Raw genomic sequence first — 26,132 nt, 5'->3', positions numbered from 1 at the left:
CTAAGATCCAGACAGCATCACTCTTGGGATCGAACTCACAAGCCTCTCCATGACAAGGTGACGATCCTCAGAGAAATACCCAGTGTACGTATGCCTATAACAACATCATCAGGGGCACACCCTCTCCACCATCAGAGTTCTGAATGTCCACGAACCCATAAACACTACCTCTTTATTCCTTTTTTTCTCTTTTAGTTACTTGTTTTAATTTTTTAGTAATTTTATGCCCTTGCACTCTGGAAAACTTCATATAAAACTGTGGTAATAAACCTGATTTTAAACTTGAACTTGATTGGAATACATTGTACTAACATTCACAATCTGTATAGTATACAGCTTTGGTGATCTACTGTGGCAATGGTTAAGGAGTAGCTATTGGTAGCGACCCACTGCTGTTTCAAAAGGGGCACCGGGACCTATTATATCCTCAGAGCAGAGGGGATGCATCCAACAATCAGTCTTTCCAAGAGACACAGTACTCCGTTGCTTGTTCTCCTTCCTCCTCCCATCTTCCAATTCTGGCTTCCTTCCCCCTTCTTTTCCAGTCCTGATGGAGGGTCTCCGCCTGAAACGTCGAGTCTTCATTCTTCTCTAAAAATACTGCCCGACCTGCTGAGTTCCTCCAGCATTTTGTGTGTGTTACTCTCTAGGACAGTCCCAGTGGTAGGGTAGTGGCTAGCATAATGTTTTACAGTGACGGCTGTAAAGTTGGGGGTTCAATTTCTACTGCTGTCCATCAGGAACTTGTATGTTCTCCCTGTGACCATGTGGATTTCCTTCGGGTGCTCCAGCTTCCTGCCACATTCCAAAGATGGGCAGTAGGGGTTAGGATCAGCGAGTTGCGGGTGTACTATGCTGGTGCTGGAAGCATGCTGACACTTGTGGTCTGCCTCAAATACATCCTCGCATCAAGCAAGGATGTGTTCTGATGTGACAACTAATGCTAATTTTTAATCTCCAATCTCTTGTGAGGATCTCAGATTCTCAAACTTGTGCTCATAAGAGAGTTTTACCTCTGAGCTGTGAGTGAGAGAGGTACACAATGGGAAACTATTCAAAGTACACACTTTATTCTTCCTTCAAGTACATTTTTTTGCCACCAAAACTGACAAATAATCTACTTTTCCTGCTGAGATCAGTTACTGTTAAATCTTTCATTCTGAACCACACCACTAGTGAGTGGAGTGCAGGGGCTGTGGTGCAGACGATGATGCTCACAGGTAAGTTAATTGCCACAGGACACAGTACGACCTGCATAGCAACTGAATGAAACATTACCTGATACAGTGCAATAATGAAACCCCACTGCACTGGGAAACAGGCTGACTGAACCTTTTCAGTACAAACTGAAGGAACTTGATAGAAACGGACTTTTATATTGTTACATAAAAAGCCCTGATGTTCAGGCTCAGAAACCACACCAAGGAAGAGAACTGGCAGCCTCCTGCTCTCCACTCCAGATACAAGTAGACACTGTTGTGTTGCCAGGCCAGTGCTTTCCTGTATTGTCATTTGCAGTCTGAATCTTTCTTCACCAGGATTCCAACTTAGTGGAGAACTCAGTCTCTCAGCAAGAGCGCACAAGACAAGTGCAAAGGGGGGAGGAATGGTGGGGCGGCAGTGATGAGATCCCAGTGAATTCAAAACCAGAGTTCCCGATACTTGCAATCCAAGTTATTCAATTACTGAGAAGTCCGTCCCATGTTTTTTATTTCAAGAACAAAAATAAACTCTCCCAACTGCGAAAGGAGGAGGGTTGAGCGTGGAGCTAGCAACCCCATCCAGTAAAAACCCAGAGCTACAGAAACAGGAGCTGCAAAGACCTCATCTTTGTCTGAAGGCATATAGAGTTGGGTGGCGAAACCAGAAGCCACAAGGACAGAGGACTCTGGCGATCTGCTGCTGGCAGTCTATGTCCCAGTAGGTATGATGGGCTGTAGAAGAAATATGAACTCTCCCGGGAGAAGCTGAGCTGAGGGTGAGAGGGCACATGGGACACTCACAGCCTTCAGCCCCCATAATGTCTTTGGCTACCAGTCCAGCTCTCTAAGAAAAAAAACTTTTTCCTTTTATGCAGACCCATTCTACACCACTTTTCAGCCAACTTTGACGTAACTAGTTTGTGTGCAGAGGAAACTTTGGTTTTTTTATTGAAACACAGTGTATTTCTCATATGCAGCACCCTGCTTTACAGTTTGTTCTTGCGATTTAGGATTTTATTGAGGCTTTCCAGTCTAAAATAAAGACAACAGGTCAGTTTACGAGCTTTGTTCAACAGCAGCATTTTGCACCAGCAATGTGTGCCTCATTTTCTGCTCACCTTGCTTGCACGCCACACTTTTCTACAGTGCGTTTGAACCTTGGGCTCATCTAGCTTAAAAGAAGCCCCATCGTTAGATAACCGACAGAAAGGATTAATTATAAGATTTCAGCTCAATCAGTTCCCACATTGCCTGAAACACAAGTTACATCTTCTCCTTTTAAACCGTGTCTGCTAGGCCACCCAGAGTCCAGCTTTAGCCTGGTTCGGCTTGGATCAAGGCTTTGAGAAAGATCCCTTGAGTGAACCGGGAAACGATGCAGGGTAGGAGCACTACCTGTCTCACCCACTCCAAGACAGGGACATTTCAGGTAGGGGACAAAGAACCCAGGATTAGAATCCAACCCAGGATTAGAATCCGAACCAGTGGATTGGGTTGGGGGCAGGGGAAAAACCCAGGAATAAATACAAATCTTTTTGAAACTGGATTGAGAAATGGAGTTGGCTTAGTCACAGGTTACGATTGTCACTGAGCGCTGAGGTGGGAAGGCACACTTGAGTCAGAGGCCCTCGTCGTTGTAGGCAGGTGGGTCTGGTTTCAGGATACTCTGGGGGTTGTCCTCGAGCAGAGGCCTCCACTTCACCTCCCCGGTCAGCAGCAGGTCCTCTCCATTCATCGAGTCCAGGTACTGGATCTGAGGAGGGAGAGCAGGTCAGTCACACTGACAGAATCAGAATTAGGTTTTTATTACTATTTATCGACAGTGGTTTACAGTGGGAGACATAGGAGCAGAATAAGGCCATTCAGCCCATCAAGTACTTCCATCATTCCATTTTGACTTATTTATTATCCCCCTCAGCTCCATTCTCTTGCCTTCTCCCTTACTAATCAAGAACCTATCAACCTTTGCTTTAAATATACCCAATGATTTGGTCTCCCCACAGTCACCTCTAGCAAAAAATTGCACAGATTCACCACCCTCTGGCTGAGAGAGGGAAAATGTAGAGAAGATGTGCCAGAGGAAGACACAAAGTCGGGTACAATTACAGCGTTTAACATACATTTAGAAAGGTGCATGAACAGGAAAGGATGAGAAGGATATGTTTAAAATGTGTGGGATTGGACAGCAGCATAGCAGTTAGTGGAATGTTTTAATATATCTGTGATTGGGGTTCAATTCCTTCTGCTGTCTGTCAGCATAAGAACAGGCCCTTCGGCCCACAATGTTGTGCCAAACCAAATAAATTAATCACCAAATGGCCAGAAAACGAATCCCCTCTGCATACACAATGTACATATCCTTCCATTTTCCTCATATTCATGTGCCTAGCTGAACATTTCTTAAAGAGTCCTTAATGTACCAGCCTTCACCACCTCGCCCGGTAGCACATTCCTGGCACCCACCACTCTCTGAGTAAAAAAAAATCCCTCCTACCCCTCCCTCCTTTACTTATTTAGTATTTGTCTTCTTTGCACAATGGTTGCTTATCCACCTTGTCATTGATTCAACTGTGTTTCTTTGTATCTGCTCTGTCTGACAACAAGAAAATGAATCCCAGGGTTCTATATGATGACATATATGTACTTCTTTAATCAGTTTACCTTGAACTTTGAACTGTGATAACATAATCCACATTCTGTTTTCTTTCTGTATCTCAATGTACTGATGTATGGAAAGATCTGTCTGGATGGCATGCAAAACAAACCTTTTCTCTGTTATAGAGTCAAATAGTATGGAAAATGTCCTTCAGCCATCTAAGCTAGTCCCATTTGCCCATGTTTGGCCCATATCCCTTTAAACCAGAGAATCCCAATCTTTTATTATGCATGGACAAATATATTTAAGCAAGTTGGGAATCTCTGCTCAAAGCTTTTCCTATCTAGCTACTTGTCCAAGTACCCTTTAAATGTCGATAATGTACCAGGCCTCAACCTCTCTCATGGTAACTCCGTATATGTGACAATGGTAAACCAACACCAACCCACAGGTGCATCATGGGAGAAAGGGCGGACTATATTGGCTTCATTTCTCCATTTACATTGGCTCGATTAGACAGCATGTCTCATGAGGAAACGATGAGTGAGCTTGGGAGCAAAGAAGGATAAGAGGTGACTTGATAAGAGGTGTACAAGATGAAAAGGAGCACAGATTGGGTGGACAGCCAGCTCCTTTTACTCGAAGGGGAAATAGCCAATAGGAGTGGTCATAGATTTAAGGTGACTGGAGGAACGTATAGGAGGAATATCAGAGAGTGATGGAAGTGTGGATAGCGGTAGAGGCAGATAAAATAGGAAAATTTAAGGGACTCTTAAACAGGCACATTGATGATAGAAAAGTAGAGGGCTTTGTAGGAGGGAATGGTTAGACTGATCTTGGAGTTGGTTAAAAAGTGGGCACAACATTGTGGGCTAAAGGGCGTGTACAAACTGCTCTATGCTCTTCGATCATTCTTGGTGTCAGACAGAGGATAAACGTAGACATGACCTGTTGTACCAAATGGCCCATTTCTCTGGTTTAAGTTTGTTGTAACTGCCTGAATCTTGGGGGGGGGGGGGGAGGTGGGTGAAGGGTAGAATTCTATAAACAAGGCTAAACACAATTATCCCCAGGCCTTAAATAACAAAACTCGGTAGTGAATCGTCTGTACAGGCCAGAGCACACTTTACAACCTGGATCTGAACTGCAGCAGAGATATAGAAATGTATGTGTGGAAGTTGCAGTAAGGAAAGAGTTAAAAATGGTGTGCTAACAGAACAGAGCACACACACACACTCTGTGTGTCGAAGTTCACTCAGTCAGCAGTCAAGATGATGAACTGACAGAGACAGTGTGCAGACACAGTGCAGTTACCCAGGCTGAACATGGCCCTTGAAAGCCTAACTCTCCTTTGTACAGCCTTTCTGTTCAAGCCTGTAAACCAAGGTCACCAGGCATACCAAGACAAGATAATGATGCAAACGAAGGGTTCTCAGGCAATACTTCCTATTGGACAGGTACCTTACTAATTCTCAAGTATTATTGGCCTTTAACACTTAGATTTAATTCACTATTAATAGCGAAATATGTACTATGATTGGTACTCCAATATGCAAATGATGGGATTCAGAAATACACAAAGTTTTTACTGGTTCAATATCTGTCTGCAACTGTCAATAGAAACATTAATTCTTTTGTTCAAACTTCAGAATAGTTAGGTGATGGGGCAGAACGCATGACCGGCACCAGCCTACCTGCCATCAAAGGACATATATACAGAAAGGTGCTGGAAAAGGGGCAGTAACATTATGAAGGATCCCACCGTGCTCATGGACTGTTTGTCCCACTCCCACTGGGGAGGAGGCTATGTAGCATCCACGCCAGGACCACCATACTCAAAAACAGTTATTTCCCCAAGCAGTAAGGCTGATCAACACCTCCGCCCATGAATCCACCACTGTCAGGAAATGAGGCGGAGGCTTGACCCACAAGCAGTGCAGTGGAGATGATCAATCGGTAAACAATATTTACTAATAAACTGCAAAATAATGAGCCACGAGGGGCCATAAAATAAGAAGGGAAAGATATTTAACATGACAAGGCAACAAGGTAACTGGAGACGAGAAGCAACTGGTTGAGGTTGGCTGGCTTGATGGGTGAACAAGGACTGTGGATGAGAGCTGGGTTTCAATAGGCTGCAGGTGACTCCAGTTATGTGGGTGGAGACTAGAAGGTGGCTGCCTGAGCTGGCTTGACAACCACCACTACTTTATCATTTCCTGTCAGTCTCCTTATGTACAGACACTCCTGTGCCTAGCACCACTTTATGGACATACAATCAATCTAGGTACATAAGATACATTTATCGTGTTCTTTATGTACCGCATTTATTTTGTGCTGCACCAGATCTGGAGTAGCAATTACAGTCGGCCCTCCTTATCTGCAGATTCTGCATGCGCGGATTCAACCAACCGCAGGTCGGGAAAACCTGGAAGTTCTCTCTCCAGCACTCGTTGCTTGAGCATGTACAGACTATTTTTTTTCTTGTCATTATTCCCTAAACAAAACAGTATAACAACTATTTACATAGCATTTACATTGTATTAGGTATTTTTAATAATCTAGAAATTACTTAAAAGTACAAGCAGTCCCTGGGTTATGAATGAGCTCCATTCCTGAGTCTGTCTTTAAGTCGGATTTGAAGTATTCAACAGGTACATCCGGTATTATTTAGCATCAGTTAGTCAAACATTCTTCTTAGTATTTAGTACATACTTTACCTTTCTATGCATCTAAAACACTTAAGAAACATACGTATTTCAATAATTTAACCACTGTGTTGCTTAGTAATAATTGTAGCTTTCATCGGGGCAGGGCCTTTCACATGCTCCATTAAAATTGTTCTGATCGTTGACAGACTGTAGCCTAATGCTTTTCCAATGACCAATGGCGTTTCACCTCTTTCCGATCGCGTTATTACTTCCACCTTATTTTTAATCGCGATCGTGATTATTTTCATGAACAGAAACACTGCGGATTCAGAGCTGCGTCGCCAGGTCCTAATGTCCATTGCATGGAGACATGTTAAATAAAGTCCTGGATTCCGCTGGGTCCTAAAGACCACCGCACTGATACATGTTAAATAAGGGACTTGAGCATCTGCAAATTTTGGTATCCGCGGGGGGTCCTGGAACCTGACCCCCGTGGATAAGGAGGGCTGACTGTATTTCGTTCTCCCTTAAACTTGTGTACTGAGAATGACATTAAACAATCTTGAATCTTGTGCATGAGTAAACAAAGTGTGATTGACGAACAAGTGCAAGTTGTCAGAGTCCAGTTAACTGATGACACCAGATGCACCAGGTTACTGCAATCCACTACACTATGGTTGGAAGGGGTTAACACAGGGAGGAGTTTGCTTCAGTTTTGATTGACACTGTGGAAAAAAGATGAGAGGGAAAAAAAGTTGGCAGTAAGGAGAGGTGAAAGATGGACACTGGCATCAGAGCTGAGTTCTGTATAAATGTGCAATTCCCCAGCTTCGCTGAGTGGCCTTGCCTGACTCGATGGAACCCTTCCAACACTGTAAGACAGGCTGAAAGATGGGAATTCAGTTAATTGTCCACTTCCTGATTTCAAACAAGCCCTGAATGTACGATTACTGGCCCCAACACCTGAGGTTTGTGTATTGGAAAGGAAAGTTCTCAGAAGATTTGACTGCATCAGTCACAACTCTCACATTTTCTGCGGTCATGAACACAACTGGCTATCTGTTCAGTGACAGGATTTAGAGTGGCCAAACCCCTAATACTTTCAGAAATGTTTATTCTTTCCTGTCGGGATTCCAGGTAACCTCAAGGACGAAATGCAGCAGATGTTCATGCCTTGCATCAAGAGCCCTCAGCAGGGAGTTTTCTTTGAGGAAGGGAGAAAGAGAGTGGAGCTAGTAGGGTTACTGATATTCCAACAGCATTGCCCATAAGTACTTGAGCGCACATCCACATTCATGCTTCTGATCCCCAGAGTTGTTCTGGAACATCAGAGCATTTGTTGCTTTTTACAGCTTAGAACAAAGAACATTACAGCACAGTACAGACCCTTCAGCCCACAATGTTGTGCCAAACTTTAATCTAACCCTTCCCTCCTACGTAGCCCTCTAGTTTTCTATCATCCATGTGTCTGAGTTTCTTAAATGTTCCTAATGTATCTGCCTCTACCACTACCCATAGCATTGTGTTCCACGTGCCCACCACTCTTGTATAAAAAAAACTACTTTTGACAATCCTCATACTTTCCTCCAATCACCTTAGCTTTATGCCCTCTTGTATTAGTCATTTCTATCTTGGGAAAAAGAAGCTGGCTGTCTACTTTATCTATACCTCTTAAATGCTCCCAATGTATCTGCCTTCTGGCAGGGCATTCCCCTCACTCACCTCTATCTCTGCGTTAAAAATCCTCCCTGTGAGTCCCTCCTATACTTTCTTCCACTCACCCTCACTTTAAGTTTACGACCCCTTGTACTGGCCTTGGTTAAAGTCTTTGGCTGTCCACTCGATCCAAGCCTCTTATTATCCAGTATACCTCTATCAGGTCACATCTTCCATCCACTTTCACTCCAGAGAGAAAAGCCCTAGTTACTCAACCTTTTCTCATAAGACAAAGAAATGGGCCAGTTTTGTGGATGGGCATTTAATTCAGATCTGCCTGTCTGAATCATCCTACCTTTCCTGTTGAGACTGCGAGTAATTTATTGTCAGACAGGAGATACTGAAGCTTGCAGTCCCACACCACCATGGTCAGGAACAGCTACAATACTTTCCTATAACCCAATGAAGGATCACAGCCCAAAACATCGAGTGTTTATTCCCCTCCATAAATGCCTTTGCAAACCTCTGACGCCAGGCAGACAATCTCTGAAGAGTACTGATAATGGCTGGGGTCACCCGCAGAAGAAGGCAATGACAAACCACTTCTGTAGAAAAATTTACCAAGAACAATCAAGGTCATGGATAGAGAAAAGAATAAGAACAACAACGTGAAGGGGGTCTTCCCCACAGGCGAATTAAAGACAGATGGAAGACCATGAACACCCATGTTGTACAGCATGTAATGATGAGGAGTTCCTCCAGAATGATCAAGATTTCCAGCATTTGTGGGATCTCTTGCAAAGATCAGGTTGCTGAACTGACTGGCACAGCCCTAACTTTACCTCTGAAGCAATGGAAACCAACAGACCACCTCTTGCATTACGATGGCTATGTTCCTGTTGTGATTTTGCAATAATGACCAGTTCAACACTGCCTTTTTCACCACTGCCTTGTATAATATGTTTTAGACCATAAGACCATAAGTCATAGGAACAGAATTAGGCCATCTGACCATTGAATCTGCTCCACCACTCAATCATGGCTGATCCTTTTTTATTTCTCCTCCTCAACAGAAGTTCTTGGTCTTCTCCCCGTAAACTTTGATGCCATGTCCAATCAAAAACATATCAATCTCTGCCTTAAATACACTCAACAATCTGGCCTCCACAGCTTAAGAAATTTCTTCGCATCCCTTTATCCTGAGGCTGTGCCCTCTTGCCCTCGACTCTCCCACCATGGGAAACTTCCTTTCCACATCTGCTCTGTCTAGGCCTTTCAACATTTGAAAGGTTTCAATGAGATCACCCCTCATCTTTCTGAATTCCAGTGAGTACAGACCCAGAGCCATCAAACGTTCCTCGTATGATAACCCTTTCATTCCTGGAATCATCCCTGTGAACCTCCTCCGGACCCTCTCCAATGCCAGCACATCTTTTCTAAGATGAGCGACCCAAAACTGTTCACAATTTTCAAGGTGAGGCCTCACCAGTGCCTTATAAAGCCTCAGCATCACATCCTTGCTCTTGTATTCTAGACCTCTTGAAATGAATGCTAACAGGGCATTTGCCTTCCTCACCACTGACTCAACCTGTAAGTTAACCTTCAGGGTGTTCTGCACAAGGATTCCCAGGTGTCTCTGCATCTCAGATTCCTGGATTTTCTCTCCATTTAGAAAATAGTCTACACATTTATTTCTACTACCAAGGTGCATGACCATGCATTCTCCAACATTGCACTTCAAATGCCACTTTCTTGTCCATTCTCCTAATCTGTCTAACTCTTTCTGCAGCCTACCTGTTTCCTCAACACTACCTGCCTCTCCACCAATCTTCATATCATCTGCAAAACTGGCAACAAAGCCATCTATTCCATCATCTAAATCATTTATATACAGCATAAGAAGAAGTGGTCCCAATACTGACCCCTGCGGAACACCACTAGTCACTGGTAGCCATCCAGAAAAGGATCCTTTTATTCCCATTCATTGCCTCCTAACAATCAGCCAATGCTCTAACCATGTTTGTAACTTTCCTGTAATACCAGGGGCTATTAACTTGGTAAGCAGCCTCATGTGTGGCACCTTGTCAAAGGCCTTCTGAGAGACCAAATATACAACATATACTGCATTCCCTTTATCTATTCGACTTGTAATCTCCTCAAGGAATTCCAATAAGTTTGTCAGACAGGATTTTCCATTAAGGAAACCATGCTGACTTTGTCCTATCTTGTCCTGTGTCACCAAGTATTCCATCACCTCATCCTTAACAATTGACACTAACATCTTCCCAACCACTGAGGTCAGGCTAACTGGTCTATAATTTCCTTTCTGCTGCTTTCCTCCTTTCTTAAAGAGTGGAGTGACATTTGCAAATTTCCAGTCCTCTGGCACCATGCCAGAGTCCAATGATTTTTGAAAGATCATTTCTAATCCCACCACAATCTCTAATGCTATCTCTTTCAGAACCCCAGGGTGCAGTTCATCTGGTCCGGGTGACTTACGTACCTTTAGGTCTTTCAGATTTTTGAGTACTTTCTGTCTTGTAACAGTAACTGCATCCACTTCTCTTCCTTCACACATTACAACATCAGGCATACTGCTAGTGTCTTCCACAGTGAAGACTGATGCAAAATACTCATTTAGTTCATTTGCCATCTCCTTGTCCCCTGTTATTATTTCTCCTGCCTCATTTTCTAGTGGTCATCTATCCACTCTCATTTCTCTTTTACTTTTAACATACTTGAAAGAACTTTTACTATCCACTTTGATATTATTTGCTAGCTTGCTTTCATATTTCATCTTTTCCCCGCTAATGATTTGTTCAGCTGGTCTCTGTAGGTTTTTAAAAACTTCCCAAACCTTTATCTTCATTTTTGCTTTGTTGTATGCCCTTTCTTTTGCTTTTACAATAGCTTTGACTTCCCTTGTCAGCCATGGTTCTACTATTTTACCACTTGAGTATTTCTTCATTTTTGGAATACACATGTCCTGCACCTTCCTCATTTTCCCCAGAAACTCACACCATTGCTGCTCTGCTGACATCCCTGCCAGCAGCTCCTTCCAGTTTACTTTGGCCAACTCCTCTCTCTTACCACTGTAATTTCCCTTACTCCACTGAAATACTGCTACGTCAGACTTTACTTTCTCCCTGTCAAATTTCAAGTTGAACACAATCATTTTGTGATCACTGGTTCCTAAGGGTTCTTTTATCTTAAGCTCCCTAATCATCTCCGATTCATTATATAACACCCAATCCAGTATAGCTGATCCCCTAGTAGGCTCAACAACAAACTGCTCTAAAGAGCTATCTCTTAGGCACTCAACAAACTCACTCTCTTGACTAGCAGAGCCACACCACTCCCTCTGCCTACCTTCCTATCCCTCCGATACAACGTGTAACCTTGGACATTCAGCTCCCAACTACAACCATCCTTCAGCCACGAGTCAGTGATGGCCACAACATCACACCTGGCAATCTGTAATAGTGGAACAAGATCATCCACCTTATTTCTTATGCTATGCACTTTTTAGATATAACACTAGATGTACCATATTTGCTATCCTTTCTGATTCTGCATCCCTAATGATTTGATACTCAGCCTGTTGGCTGCAACCAAGTCCCATCATCTATCTGCCCTTCCTGACAATCTGACTGCACGTTATCTGTACTTTTTTTTACTATCCGTCCCATCTTGAGACTCTTCACTCCGGTTCCCACCCCCCTGCCAAGTTAGTTTAAACCCTCCCAACAGTTCGAACAAACCTGCCCATGAGAATATTGGTCCCCCTCGGACTGAAGTGCAACCTTCCCCAGAAGAAATCCCAATTGTCCAAGAACCTGAAGCCCTGTCCCCTGCACTAGCTTCTCATCCACGCATTTATCTGCCAAATCATCCTGTTTCTACCCTCACCGGCGCATGGCTCAGGCAGCAATCCAGAAATTACTACCTGGGAAGTCCTGCTTCTCAGCTTTCTACCTAGCTCTCTCAATTCTCTTTTCAGGACCTCATTGCTTTTCCTTCCTGTGTCATTGGTACCAATATATACCAAGACATCCGGATGCTCCCCCTCCCTCTCCAAAATGTCGTGGACATGATCTGAGATATCCCTGACTATGGGGGGCAACATACCATCTGGGTGTCCCGTTCACATCCACAGAATCTCCTGTCTGTTCCTCTCACTATTAAGTCCCCCAACACTACTGCTGTGTTGTACGTATCAACGTGCCTATGATGATGCTGTAAGTAAGCTTTTCATTGTCCCTGTACCTCACTATACACTCATAGAGTACCACGGCACCAAAACAGTTTCTAGTCCATGCTGAACCACTTGCCTTCTAAATCTTGCCAGATATACCAAAGGATATAGGAGCAGAATTAGGCCATTTGGTCCATCGAGTCTGCTTTGCCATTTCGTCATGGCTGCTCCATTTCCCCCTCAGTCCCAATCTCCTACTTTCCCTAGGTATCCTTTCATGCCCTGACTATTGTACCTCAACCTGTCAACCTCTGCCTTAAATATACTCAATGACTTGGCCTCCAAGTCGCCTGTGGCAATTATGTTCCACAGATTCACCACCCCTTGGCTAAAGAAATTCCTCCTCATCTCTGTTATGAATGGATGTTCCTCTATTTTGAGGCTGTGTCCTCTGGTCTTAGACTCCCCTACCATAGGAACCATCCTCTCCAGATCCACTTTATGAAGGCCTATCAACATTCAACAGGTTTCAATTAGGTCACCCCTTGTTCTTCTGAATTCTAGTGGGTATAGGCCCAGAGCCATCCAAGGTGCTCATATGATAAGCCTTTCAATCAAGCCTCTCTTTTGTAAGCACATCCTTTCTCAGACAAGGAGCCCCAAAACTGCACAAAGTACACCAAGTGAGGCCTCACCAGTGCTTTATAAAGTCTCAATATTATATCCTTGCTTTTATATTCAAATCCTCTCAAAATTAATGCTAACATTGCATTTGCCTTCCTCACCACCAACTCAACCTGCAAATTAACCTTTGGGGAATCCTCCATGAGGACTCCCAAGTCCCTTTGCACCTTTGAATTTTCTCTCCATTTAGAAAATAGTTTGTGCTTTTATTTCTTCTTCAAAAAGTGCCTGATCATACCCTTCCTGACACTGTATTCCATCTGCCACTTCTTTGTCCGGTCTACTAATCTAAGTCCTTCTGAAGCCTCTCTACTCTCTCACAACTACCTATTGTCTACCTAGTATTGTATCATCCACAAACCTGGCCACAAAGGCTTCAATTCCTTCATCCAAATCACTGATATAGAATGTACAATGGAATGGTCTCAACACAAATCCCTGAGGTACACCACGAGTCAACCAGAAAAGACTCCCTTTATTCCCACTCTTTGCCTTGTGCCAATCACCAATGCTCCTTTGGATTGGAAGAACCTTAGAACATTACAGCACAGAAACAGGCCTTTTGGCCATTCTTGGCTGTGCCAAACCATTTTTCTGCCTAGTCCCACTGACCGCACCTGGGCCATAATCCCTCCAAACCCCTCTCATCCATATACCTGCCCAAGTTTTTCTTAAATGTCAAAAGTGAGCCCGCATTCACCACTTCATCTGGCAGTTCATGCCACACTCCCACCTCTCTCTGCGTGAAGAAGCTCCCCACCCCCAATGTTCCCTTTAAACTTTTCCTCCTTCACCCTTAACCTATGACCTCTTTTTTTTCTCCCCTAGCCTCAGTAGAAAAAGCCTGCTTGCATTCACTCTATCTATACCCATCATAATTTTATACACCTCTGTCAAATCACCCCTCATTCTCCTACGCTCCAGGGAATAAAGTCCTAACCTATTCAACCTTTCTCTGTAACTCAGTTTCTCAAGTCCCAGCAACATCCTTGTAAACCTTCCTGCACTCTTTCAACCTTATTAATATTCTACCTGTAATTAGGTGACCAAAACTGCACACAACACTCCAAATTTGGTCTCACCAATGTCTTATACAACCTCACCATAACATTCCAACTCTTATACTCAATACTTTGATTTATAAAGGCCAATGTACAAAAGCTCTCTTTATGACCCTATCCACCTGTGATGCCACTTTTAGGGAATTATGTATCTGTACTCACAGATCTCTCTGCTCTACTGCACTCCTCAGTGTCCTACCATTTACCTTGAATGTTCTACATTGGTTTGATCTTCCGAAGTGCAATACCTCACACTTGTCCGCATTAAACTCCATCTGCCATTTTTCCGCCCATTCCTCCAACTGGTCCAAATCCCTCTGCAAGCTTTGAAAACCTTCCTCACTGTCCACTACACCTCCAATCTTTGTATCATCAGCAAATTTGCTGATCCAATTTGCCACATTATCATCCAGATCATTGATATAGATGACAAATAACAATGGACCCAGCACTGATCCCTGTGGCACACAACTAGTCACAGGCCTCCTTTCAGAGAAACAACCCTCCACTACCACTCTCTGGCTTCTTCCATTGAGACAATGTCTAATCCAATTTACTACCTCACCATGTATACCTAGCGACTGAATCTTCTAACTAACCTCCCATGCGGGACCTTGTCAAAGGCCTTACTGAAGTCCATGTATACAACATCCCTTCATCCACTTTCCTGGTAACTTCCTTGAAAAACTCTAATAGATTGGTTAAACATGACCTACCATGCACAAAGCCATGCTGACTTTTTCTAATAAGTCCCTGTCTATCCAAATACTTGTAGTTCCTAGCTCTTAGTATTCCTTCCAATAATTTACCTACTACCGATATCAAATTTACAGGCCTATAATTTCCCGGTTTATTTTTTTTAGCCTTTTTTTAAACAACGGAACTACATAGGCTATCCTCCAATCCTCTGGCACCTGACTTGTGGATATCGACATTTTAAATATTTCTGCCAAGGCCCCTGCAGTTTCAACACTAGTCTCCTTCAAAGTCCGAGGGAACACCCTGTCAGGTCCTGGGAATTAATCTACTCTGATTTGCCTCAAGACAGCAAGCACCTCCTCCTCTTTAATCTGTATAAGTTCTATGACCTCCCTACTTGTTTGCCTTGTTTCCATATACTCCATTCCAGTTTCTTCAGTAAATACAGATGCAAAAAACCCATTTAATATCTCTCCCATTTCTTTTGGTTCCATACATAACCAACCACTCTGATCTTCAAGAGGACCAATTTTATCCCTTACTATCCTTTTGCTCTTAACATACCTGTAGAAGCTCTTAGGATTATCCTTCACCCTGACTGCCAAAGCAACCTCATGTCTTCTTTTAGCCCTCCTGATTTCTTTCTTAAGTATTTTCTTACTGTTTTTATATTCCTCAAGCATCTTATTTCCTCCCTATTGCCTATACATGTTATACATCTTTCTCTTCTTCTTTATCAGAGTTCCAATATCCCTCGAGAACCAAGGTTCCTTATTCTTATTCATTTTGCCTTTAATCCTGACAGGAACATACAAACTCTGCACTCTCAAATTTTCTCCTTTGAAGGCCTCCCACTTACCAATCGCATCCTTGCCAGAGAACAACCTGTCCCAATCTACGCTTTTTAGATCCTTTCTCATTTCTTCAAATTTGGCCTTTTTCCAGTTTAGAACTTCAACCCGAGGACTAGATCTATCTTTATCCATGATCAAGTTGAAACTAATGGCGTTATGATCACTGGAACCAAAGTGTTCCCCTACACACACTTCCGTCACCTGCCCTATCTCATTTCTTAATAGGAGATTTAATATTGCATCCTCCCTAGTTGGGACATCTATAACTTAGATTTAGAAAACTTTTTGAACACATTTCAGAAACTCTAATCCATCTAGACCTTTAACAGTACGGGAATCCCAATCAATGTGTGGAAAATTAAAATCCCCTACAATTCTTTCTGTCTCCTGCAGTTGTCTGTTATCTCTCTGCAGATTTGCTCCTCCAATTCTTGCTGACTATTGGGTGGTCTATAATACAATCCTATTAATGTGGTCATACCTTTCCTGTTTCACAGCTCTACCCATATGGCCTCAGTAGACAAGCCCTCTAAACTGTCCTGCCGAAGCACTGCTGTAATATTTTCCCTGACTGGCAAAGCCACCCCCCCTACCCTTCATCCCTCTGCCTCTATCATGTCTGAAACATCGGAACCCTGGAACATTGAGCTCCAAGTTTCACTAATGGTTATGATGCCAGAATTCCATGTGTCAATCCAGGCCCTCAGCTCGTCTGCCTTTCCCACAATACTCCTTGCATTGAAGTATACACACCTCAGAAGATTATTACCACCAAACACAACCTTACTATTTGTGACTTTGCATGAACTAACATCATTTATTTTTAACCCCGTTCCACTATCTACTCTGGCACTCTGGTTCCCAACACCCTGCAAATCTAGTTTAAACCCTCCTCAATAACACTAGCAAACCTCCCTGCAAGTACATTGGTCCCCTTGCAGTTCAGGTGTAACCCATCTCTCTTGTACAGGTCCCACCTGCCCCAGAAGAGGTCCCAATGATCTAGAAATCTGAAACTCTGCCTCCTACACCAGTTTCTCAGCCACGTGTTCATCTGCCAGAGCATCGCACTCTTACCCTCACTGGCACAGGCAGCAATTCGGAGATTATTACCCACGAGGTCCTGTTTTTCAACTTCCTACCAAGCTCTCTGTACTCACTCCTCAGGACCTCCTGACTCTTTCTACCTATGTCACTGGTACCGATGTGTACCATGACATCTGGCTGATCACCCTCCCACCTCAGAATGCTGTGCACACGATCAGAGACAACCCTGACCCAGGCACCCAGGAAGCAACAAACCATCCGGGAGTCTCTGTCACGACCACAGAATCTCCCGTCTGTACCCCTGACTATAGAGTCCCCTATCACTGCTGCTCTCCTCTTCTTCCTCCCTCCCTTCTGCACTGCAGAACCAGACTCAGTGCCAGAGATTCGGCTGCCGCAGCTTGTCCCAGGTAAGCCATCTATCCCAACGGTATCCAAATCGGTATACCCATTCTGGAGGGGAATGGCCACAGGACAGCCCTGCACTACCTGCCCTTTCTCCTTCCCTCGCCTGACGGTAACCCAATTACCTGTGCCCTGTTCCTTAGGTGTAACTACCTCCCGGAAGCTACTATCTATAAACTGCTCAGTCTCCCGAATGATCCGGAGGTCATCCAGCTCCTGCTCCAGTTCCCCAACGTGGTCTGTTAGGAGCTGTAGCTGGATGCACTTCTTGCAGGTATCATTGTCAGGGACACCAGAGATCTCCCTGACCTCCCACATCCTGCAAGAGGAGCATTCCAACATCCTGCCTGGCATATTCTCTAGTCTGAACAAAAAAAAAGAAGAAAAACAGAAACTTACCAGAACCTACCCTCGCCTCTGCCTGTTTCTCACCGAAGCCTGATTGAGCCAAAGCTCTGACTCAGTCCACTCCAACGATGGCCGCTGTATATGGCAGTCTTTCTTTTAAACCTTGGCGCGCTACGTCACACACCTGCGCAGTCTAGCCTCTTTTCCCTGAGCTGTTAAAGAAAAATGACTTTCTCTCAGTGATGCCTTCAGTCTTCCACTCTCAGCCTCTGGCTTCGATTGAAAAGACTGTTGAAAGTTTTTCTCTCCCTTTTAAACCTTGGCACGCTACGTCACGTGCCTATGCAGTCTAGCTTCTTTTCCCCGAGCTGTTAAAGAAAAACAACCTTCTCTCCGCGATGCTGTTCACGGAAGAAGACACGCTGTTGTGCAGTTCATCTGTGGACATGGAGCTGACTCTGCGGTCCCAGTCTGGAAGTGCAGAGTCTAGCACAATGGGGGCACTGGAAGTCCACTGTTGTAATAATTGTGGCTGCTGTTCTGTGACACTGCTCATGGTTTTCCATCAGTTTTTGGCAGTGCCTGTCTTCAAAACTGGTGTAGGCGTCATAGCACAGGGCTCGCCAGTGGGTTCTGTCAGCAGCCGCAGCTTCTAGTTCCCTTGGCTGGATGTCACAGTAGCGTAGGGTTTCCTTCAATGTCCTTGTAGCACTTGCGTGGATGATCTTGAGGTCTCTTTCCGGTCTCCAGTTCACCATAGAACAGTTGGCAAGGCATACGGTGGTCGTCCATTCTGATGATGTGTCCCACCCACCGCATCTGGGCTCTGATGATCAGGGACTCAAATGTTGGTGGACTCCACTCTATCGAAGACCTCCAGGTTGGAGACATGGCCTTGCCAACGAATTTCAAGGATGGAGTGGAGAGCGCGCATGTGAAATTTCTCCAGTTGTTTGACATGTCGTCAGTACATAGTCCAGGTCTCACATCCATATAGGAGAGAAGAGATGACCACAGCTCTGTCCCCAGCTTTGTGGAGATGCGGACGTTGCGTTGATAGAGCACTCTGGTACGCAGCCTCCCCAGAGCCTGGCTGGCCTTGCTGATCCTGGAGTCAATTTTTTTGTCCAAAGACCCATCACTCGAGATGATGCTTCCCCAGTATTTGAAGCTGTTCCAGATGATCCAGAGAGCCTCCCTGTTTACAGTGTTAAATGCGTTTGTCAGGTCAATGAAGACAGAGTAAAGAGGCTTGTTCTGCTCTATGCACTTCTCCTGGACTTGCCTCATGGCAAATATCATGTCTACTGCACTCTGTTCTGGCCGAAAGCCACACTGCACCTCCGGGAGGTTCTTTTCCGAGACAGTGACAAGTCTGTTCAGGAGAATGCGGGCAAAAATCTTGCCTGCGATGGACAGCAGTGAGATACCCCTGTATTTTCCACAGTCTGATTTGCTTCCCTTGTTTTTGTAGACAGCCACGATGAGGGCATCGCGGAAATCGTCGGCATCTGCATAGCATTCCACCTGCTCAGCCTTTCTCTGCCACCACTCGTCCTGTATTTCTCGCCGTTCCGCCTGTACTTTGGACTGCAGGTGTTCAAACTTGTCTTTCTTTGAGACAGATGAAGGGTCATTCTGCCAGTCTGCATAGGCCTTGTTCTTGGCCTGAAGGGCTGCTGAAATGGTCTTGTGGTTTTCATCAAACCAGTCTTGATGCACTTGGGTTTTCAGTCCGAGTATAGTTGTTGCAGTCTGTGTGATGACATCTTTGAACTGTGTCCATTTTTCAGAACAGATTCCCACAAGTGGTGAATTGCCGGAGAGTTTTTCATTAAGTACATCTTGAAAACATTGGACTTGACCTGGGTCTTGCCGTCTACCGATGTTGAATGACACTCTGACAGCCTTTGGTTGATTATGATGCGGAGGGGCTATGTGCAGGTTGAGGATCGACCGAACCCGCCTGTGATCTGTCCAACACTCAGCCCCTCACATGGCCCAGGCGACAGTGACGTCTTCAAGGTCACACTGGGTTACTATGACATTGTCCAGTAGGTGTCGGTTTTTGGACCTGGGATGCATGCAGGTGTTTTGTACTTGTTTGTAAGTCTGAACATCGTGTTGTTGATGCACAGGTTGAGCTCGGCACACTTGCTCAGAAGCAGCAGGCCATTACTGTTTAGTTTTCCCACCTCATGTCTCCCAAGGACTCTGTCCCAGTTGTCGCTATCTGTCCCCACCCTAGCGTTGAAGTCGCCCAAGATGACGAGTTTGTCACTGGCGGGGGTTATCTGAATAGTCTGGTCCAGGTCCTCGTAGAACCTTTCCTTGTCTTCGTCTGGACTCACGAGGGTTGGTGCATACACACTGACAATGGTGATATACCAGGACTTGCTGAGAGGAAAGTGGAACTTCATGATACGTTCATTTATTCCAGTGGGTAGAGTAGGGATCTTCTTCGGCAGAGCAGTTCTGATTGCAAAACCTACTCTGTGGATCCTGTCGTCAGTCTGTGGTTTCCCTTTCCAAAGGAACGTCTATCCACTCACTGCTTCCTGTAATGAACCCTCGTATGCAAGCCTGGTCTCACTGAGTGCAACCATGTCAATGCGATAACGGCGAAATTCAGCTGCTATGAGCACTGTTCGTCTTTCAGGCCTTGCCACCTTGTCTCTATCCAGCAAAGTGCGGACGTTCCAGGCTCCAAAGATGAGTTTTCTCTGATTTGCTTTTCTCGATGCCTGTCGACCGCTAAGGAGATGATCCGCCAGCTGCAGTTTGCTAGCCAGATGTTGTGGGGCAGGCAATGTTTATGGTACCTTTTCTAACCCCCTCCCTCATGCGAGGGTGGGCAGTGCTGTCCTAAAAAGGGCTGCCCAGTCGCCCTGGATGTTGCTGAACATCTCTGCTGCTCCGGGTACAGAGACGAACGACCACTGGTCCAAAGGCTGCCTACGTGCAAGTTTGTGACTACAACTGCCAGTGGTCACCTCCACCTGTGGCTTCACCACTCCCCCATCGCCGCAGGGCTTGACGAGTTGAGTTTGGACTGAGATGAATCACACAACAGAAACCTGTGCGTGATGGGAGTTTTCAGTGGAACTGCCATTGCACAGGGCGATCCCACTCTCTCGGCAGAAGAGACCTTGATCCAGTGGCACAGACAAACCGCTATGGCTGGAGACCTCTCCGGCTGCAGTGGATGACCAGGACGTCTAAGTGTCTTGTCATGCTCTTAGTGCTCCACAATGCTAAGAGCACAGGGTGTATGGGATGTCCAGGGAGGGGTAGCGCCTCTTGGGTGGGGGGGGGGGGGGTTTGTCGTGCTCTTTTCAGGGCAGCTCGTCTACCTTTGGTCCCCACCTGGCGCTCAGCTCTCACTTGTGGCTCCAAGTAGCTGTAATACGCACAGCAGCCGTATCCTGGTAAACCGTCTTGGCAAACGGGTCAAACCAGGTGAGAGTAGCCAATGGGTCCTCGACCCTTGGTGAGATAGGGGATCTGTCTGTCCCAGCGTGTGAAGTCTGGCCCTGGCAGATTGAGCGGAGGAGACCAATTAATGGTCCAATGGTCAAGAAGGCAGGCCCATGCTAGTATCTTTCCTGTAATACCATGGGTTCTTAACTAGTTAAGTAACGTCATGTGTGGCACCTTGTCAAAAGCTTTCTGAAAATCCAAGGACAAAACATCCACTGATTTTCCTTTGTCTGTCCTGATTGTTATTTCTTCAAAGAAATTCCAAGAGATTTAAGAGATTTAACAAAAAAGCTTTGGCCTACTTCATCATGTGCCTCCAATACCCCAAATGCACATCCTTAACAACTGACTCCAATATCTTCCCAAGTACAGAGGTCAGACTAACTGGACTGTAATTTCCTTTCTTCTGCCTCTATCCCTTCTTTAAGAGTGGAGTGCATTTGCAATTTTCCATTCCTCTAGAAACAATTGATTCTTTAAAGATCATTACCAATTCCTCCACAATCTCTTTAGCCACCTCTTTCAAAACTTTGGGGCGTATACCATCTAGTCCAGGTGATTTACCTACCTTCAGACCTTTCAGTTTCTCAGGCACCTTCTGTCTAGTAATGGCAGCTTCAATCACTTCTGCCCCTTGACGCTGCTGAACTTCTGGTATATTGTTAGTGACTTCCACAGTGAAAACTGATGCAAAATACTTAGCCAGTTCATCTGCTATTTCCTTGTCTCCCATTGCTATCACTCCAGCACCATTTTCCAACAATCCGATATCTTTTCTTGTTTCTCTTTTACACTTTATATATCTGAAGAAATTTTTGGTACCCTCTTTAATACTATTGGCTAGCTGACTTTTGTATTCCATCTTTTTCCTTCTTAGTGACCTGACGAAGGGTCTCAGCCCGAAACACTGACTGCTCGTTTCCACGGATGCTGCCCGACCTGCTTGTTGTATGTGTTGCTAATGCCTTTTTAAGTTGCCTTCTGTTGGTTTTTAAAAGCTTTCCAATCCTCTCACTGCCCACCAATTTTTGTTTTATTATATGCGCCCTCGCTGGTTTTTATGGTCGCTTTGACTTCTCTCATCAGCCACAGCTGCGTCATCCTGCCTTTAGATCACTCCTTCTTCTTTGGGATATAATTATCCTGCACTTCCGAATTGCTCCCCGAAATATCAGCTAATGTGTCTCTGTCATCATCACAGCTAGTATTCTCTTCCAGCCAATTTTGGCCAGCTCCTCTCTCCTGCCTCTGCAATTCTCTTTACTCCACTGTAATACTGATACATCTGACTTTATTTTCTCCTTCTCATATTTCAGAGTGAATTCAATCATATTATGATCACTTTCTCCTAAGGGTTCTTTTACCTTAAGCTCTTTAATCAATTCCAGTTCACTGCACAACACCCAATCCAGAACAGCCAATCCCCCGGTGGGCTCAACCACAAGTTGCTCTAAAAAGCCATTTTGTAGGCATTCTAGAAATACCCCTTCTTGGGCTCCAGTATCAAATCCATTTTCCCAATCTATCTGCATATTGAAATCCCCCATGACTCTGGCAACATTGCCCTTTTGGCACGTGTTTTCTATCTCCCATTGTAAGATGTAAACCACATCTTTGCTACTGTTTGGCGATCTGTATGTAATTTCCATCACAATGTTTTACTCTTGCAATTTCTTACCTTGACCCACAAAAATTCAGCACCTTCTGACCCCATGTCACTTCCTTCTAAAGATTTGATTTCATTTTTACTAAGAGCATTTCCACCCCCCTCTGCCTACCTGCCTGATCTTTTGATACAATGTGAATTCTTGAATGTTAAGCTCCCAGTTAAAATCTTTCAGCCATGACTTTGTAATGCCCATAACATCATACATCCCAACCTGTAAATGTGTTGTAAGTTCATGTACCTCATTCTGTATACAGAATGCATTTAAAAATCACACCTTCAGGCAACACACACATAATGCTGGATGAACTCAGCAGGCCAGGCAACATCTATGGAAAAGGGTATACAGGCAGTCCCTGGGTTACGTACGAGTTCCGTTCCTGAGTCGGTCTTTAAGTCAGATTTGTACGTAAGTCGGAACAAGTAAATCCAGTATTATTTAGCATTCAGTCAAACGTTTATCTTAGTAGATAGTATATATTTTACCTTTCTATGCATATAAAACACTTAAGAAATGTATGTATTCCAATAGCTGCATTGCTTAGTAATAATTGTAGCTTTCATCGGGGCAGGGCCTTTCACATGCTCCATTGTTCTCACTTCATCCGTTATCCTTTAAAATTGTTCTGATCGTTGACCAACTGTAGCCTAACAGTTTTCCAATGACCGATGGCGTTTCACCTCTTTCTAAACGTTTTATTATTTCCACTTTATTTTCAATTGCGATCGCTTCCCGTCAATGGCGGGTCCCAAGCTCTGCTGGCTCCCGAGGTCTGCTGGGTCCTAAGGAACACCACATTGAGACAGGCTAAATGGGACAAGAGGGGGCTGTGCTGGGTTTGGGTATTTGATCCTCCACAATATTCCGCATGGGAATTTAAACTGGAGGTGGCAGTGTTTTTTTTCATGAGGTCATGAGGTCATGAGGTTGTGAGCTCGACATCAACCCGGCACAGAAGCGGTCTGTCACTGGATTGAACTTGGAGACCTCCATTCTCCAGCCCGGCGCTGATCTCACTGCGCCACCAGCTGATTGGAGCTGGGGGGGGGGGGGGGGGTCAGGGTAAATCTTACTAAGAAAAATTTAAGCCAAATGGCAGACAGTGTCGCAATCTGACATAAAATGGCGGACGGAGTTCTCCTTCCTCGGTTCGTAAGTACAAGTTGTCTGTAAGTCGGATGTTCGTAACTCGGGGACTACCTGTAGTTGATGTTTCTGGCTGAGACCCTTCACCAGGATTGGAGAGAAAAAAATACATCTCTTACATTTCATGCACGTCTGCCCTCACCATATCCTCCTGCCACCCCACTAGCTTCCGCATCCAGCACATAAATCTCCGTAGCTTCCGCCACTCCAATGGGATCCCACCATCAAGCACGCCTTTCCATCTTATTATTTCCTGCTTTTCACAGGGTTCACTCCCTACAGGACTCACTTGTCTATTCGTCCCTCCCCACTGATCTCCCTGCTGGCTCTTATCCTTGCAAGCACTACCACTACCATTACCATTCAGTGCGCTGAACAGTCCTTCCAGGTGAGGCACCACTTCACCTGTGAACCTGTTGGGGTCATATACTGTGTCCGGTGCTCCCGGTGTTACCTGACATACATTGAGAAACCGCTTCACCAAGCACTTACACTCCAGCTGCCAGAAAAAAAAAGGATCTCCCAGGCCACCCATTTTAATTTCACTTCCCATTCCGACATGTCAGTTCATGGACTCCTCTAATATCACAATGAGGCCAAACTCAGATTTGAGGAGCAATACCTTATGTTCCATTTGAGTAGCCTCCAACCTGATGGCATGAACATCAATTTCTCAAATATCCGGTAATGACTGCCCCTTCACCATTCCCTTTTCCCGCTCTCACCTTAACTCTTTACCTGCCCAACACCTCCGTCTGGTGCTCCACTCCTGTATCTCTTTCATCAATCAAGTTTCCAGCTCTTTACTTCACCCCTCACCTCCACCACCCCAGCTTAATCTATCACGTTGTGTTTCTTCCTCCCCCTCCCCTCATCTTCCAACTCTGACTCCTCATCTTTTTTCCTCCCATTCGCATGAAGGGTCTCATCCCAAAATGTCGACTGTTTACTCTTTTGCATAGATGTTGCCTGGCCTGCTGAGTTCCTTCAGCATTTTGTGTGTGTTGCTTGGATTTCCAGCATCTGCAGATTTTCTGTTGTTTGTGATAAATTTCCAGTCCTGGATTCAAATCACCCTTTTCGATTTTGTCTATGTTTTACATTGCAACTCATCCTGCTAACTGCAATGTTGCCTTATCATCAGCCTCTCCTTGCTAGCTGTCTCACTACACACAGACTCTGTCAGTGAACCAACTACCTCATCTTCAGCACTATCACTCTCGTTCTCATCCTTCTGCCAGTTAGTTTAAACCCTCCTGAACAGCTCCAGCAAACCTGCCTGCAAGGATATTGGAAGCCCTCCAGTTCAGGTGTAACGTCCAATTTCTACAGGTCGTACCTTCCCCAGAAGAGATCCCAATGATCCAGAAATCTGAACCCCTGCGCCCTGCACCAGTTCCTCAGCCACACAATCACTTACCAAATCATCCTATTCTTACCATCACTGGTATGTGGCATGGGCAGTAATTCAGATCGCCACCCTGGAGGTCCTACTTTTCAGCTTTCTATCTAGCTCCCTAAAATCTCTCTTTAGGACCTCCTCACCTTTCCTGCCTACGTCATTGGCGCCGATATGTACCAAGACTTCTGGTTGCTCATCCCGCCCCCCCTTAAAATGTTGTGGACCTGATCCCTCCTTGACCCGGGCACCTGGGAGGCAACATAGCATCTGAATGTCTCTATCACGCTCACAGGATCTTGTCCCTGTTCCTCTGATTATAGAATCTCCTATCACCATTGCAGTCTGCGTCACCTCTCTGCTCCTCAGAACTACAGCACCAGAACATTGGTCACTGTGGATCCCCCCCAGAAGGTCATCCCCCTCAATAGTATCTAAAGCTGTATATTTATTATTGAGAGGAACAGTCATAGCGGTACTCTGAACTTGCTGCCCATTTCCTTTCCTTCTCCTGACAGTCACCTGTCTCCTATAACCTAGGGGTGACTACCTCCCTTAGGCTCCTATCTCTCCCCTCCTCATTCTCCCATATGAGCTGAAGGTCATCGAGCTGTAACTCCAGTTCATTAACACGTTCTCTGAGGAGCTGCAGCTCGGTGTACCTGGCTGAAGGACACAACACAGCCCCTGGAGCCATTCTCACTGCACTAACTGTGCCCTAACAGACGAGGAGTGAAGAATACCAAGAAGAAACTAACCAGATTCTTACTTCGTCCAAGCCTAACCTCGCTGAAGTTTGATGAGCTGAAACCACTCCAACACTGGCCCATTCACGCAATGGCCGATCTGCTTGTGCCTGCTTTATTTATATTTGCTATTTCTAATGATTGGTTGCAGTCCAACTCTGAAAAACTGCTGCGAAGCACTGCCTTTTTAAGCTTGAGTGCGAACCCATGTGAAAAGGTAGTTCTCTTCTCATGCTCCCGCTCAGTGATTGGTCGCTGTCCAGTCCAAGCATTTGTTTAACTACTTTGTAAATGCT

The 26,132-nt window shown here is 44.9% G+C and overlaps 1 protein-coding gene across 4 annotated transcripts in view; it reads right to left on the bottom strand.

Annotated features, from left to right (window-relative positions):
• Positions 1-1,053: 1,053 nt before the first annotated feature.
• LOC132399980 (ubiquinol-cytochrome-c reductase complex assembly factor 1) overlaps positions 1,054-26,132 on the bottom strand; it is a 172,748-nt gene continuing 147,669 nt past the window's right edge. For all 4 annotated transcript variants that reach the window (XM_059980990.1, XM_059980987.1, XM_059980989.1 and 1 more), the window contains one exon: positions 1,054-2,955. In XM_059980990.1, the coding sequence (XP_059836973.1) occupies positions 2,821-2,955 (135 nt within the window). In that variant the 3' untranslated portion in view covers positions 1,054-2,820. The remainder of the gene's footprint in view (positions 2,956-26,132) is intronic.

The sequence above is a fragment of the Hypanus sabinus genome, chromosome 9 (genome assembly GCF_030144855.1).
Source record: "Hypanus sabinus isolate sHypSab1 chromosome 9, sHypSab1.hap1, whole genome shotgun sequence".
Lineage (NCBI taxonomy): Eukaryota > Metazoa > Chordata > Chondrichthyes > Myliobatiformes > Dasyatidae > Hypanus > Hypanus sabinus.
Note: the sequence above shows the minus strand (reverse complement) of the source record. Positions and strands in the feature narration are given on the sequence as shown.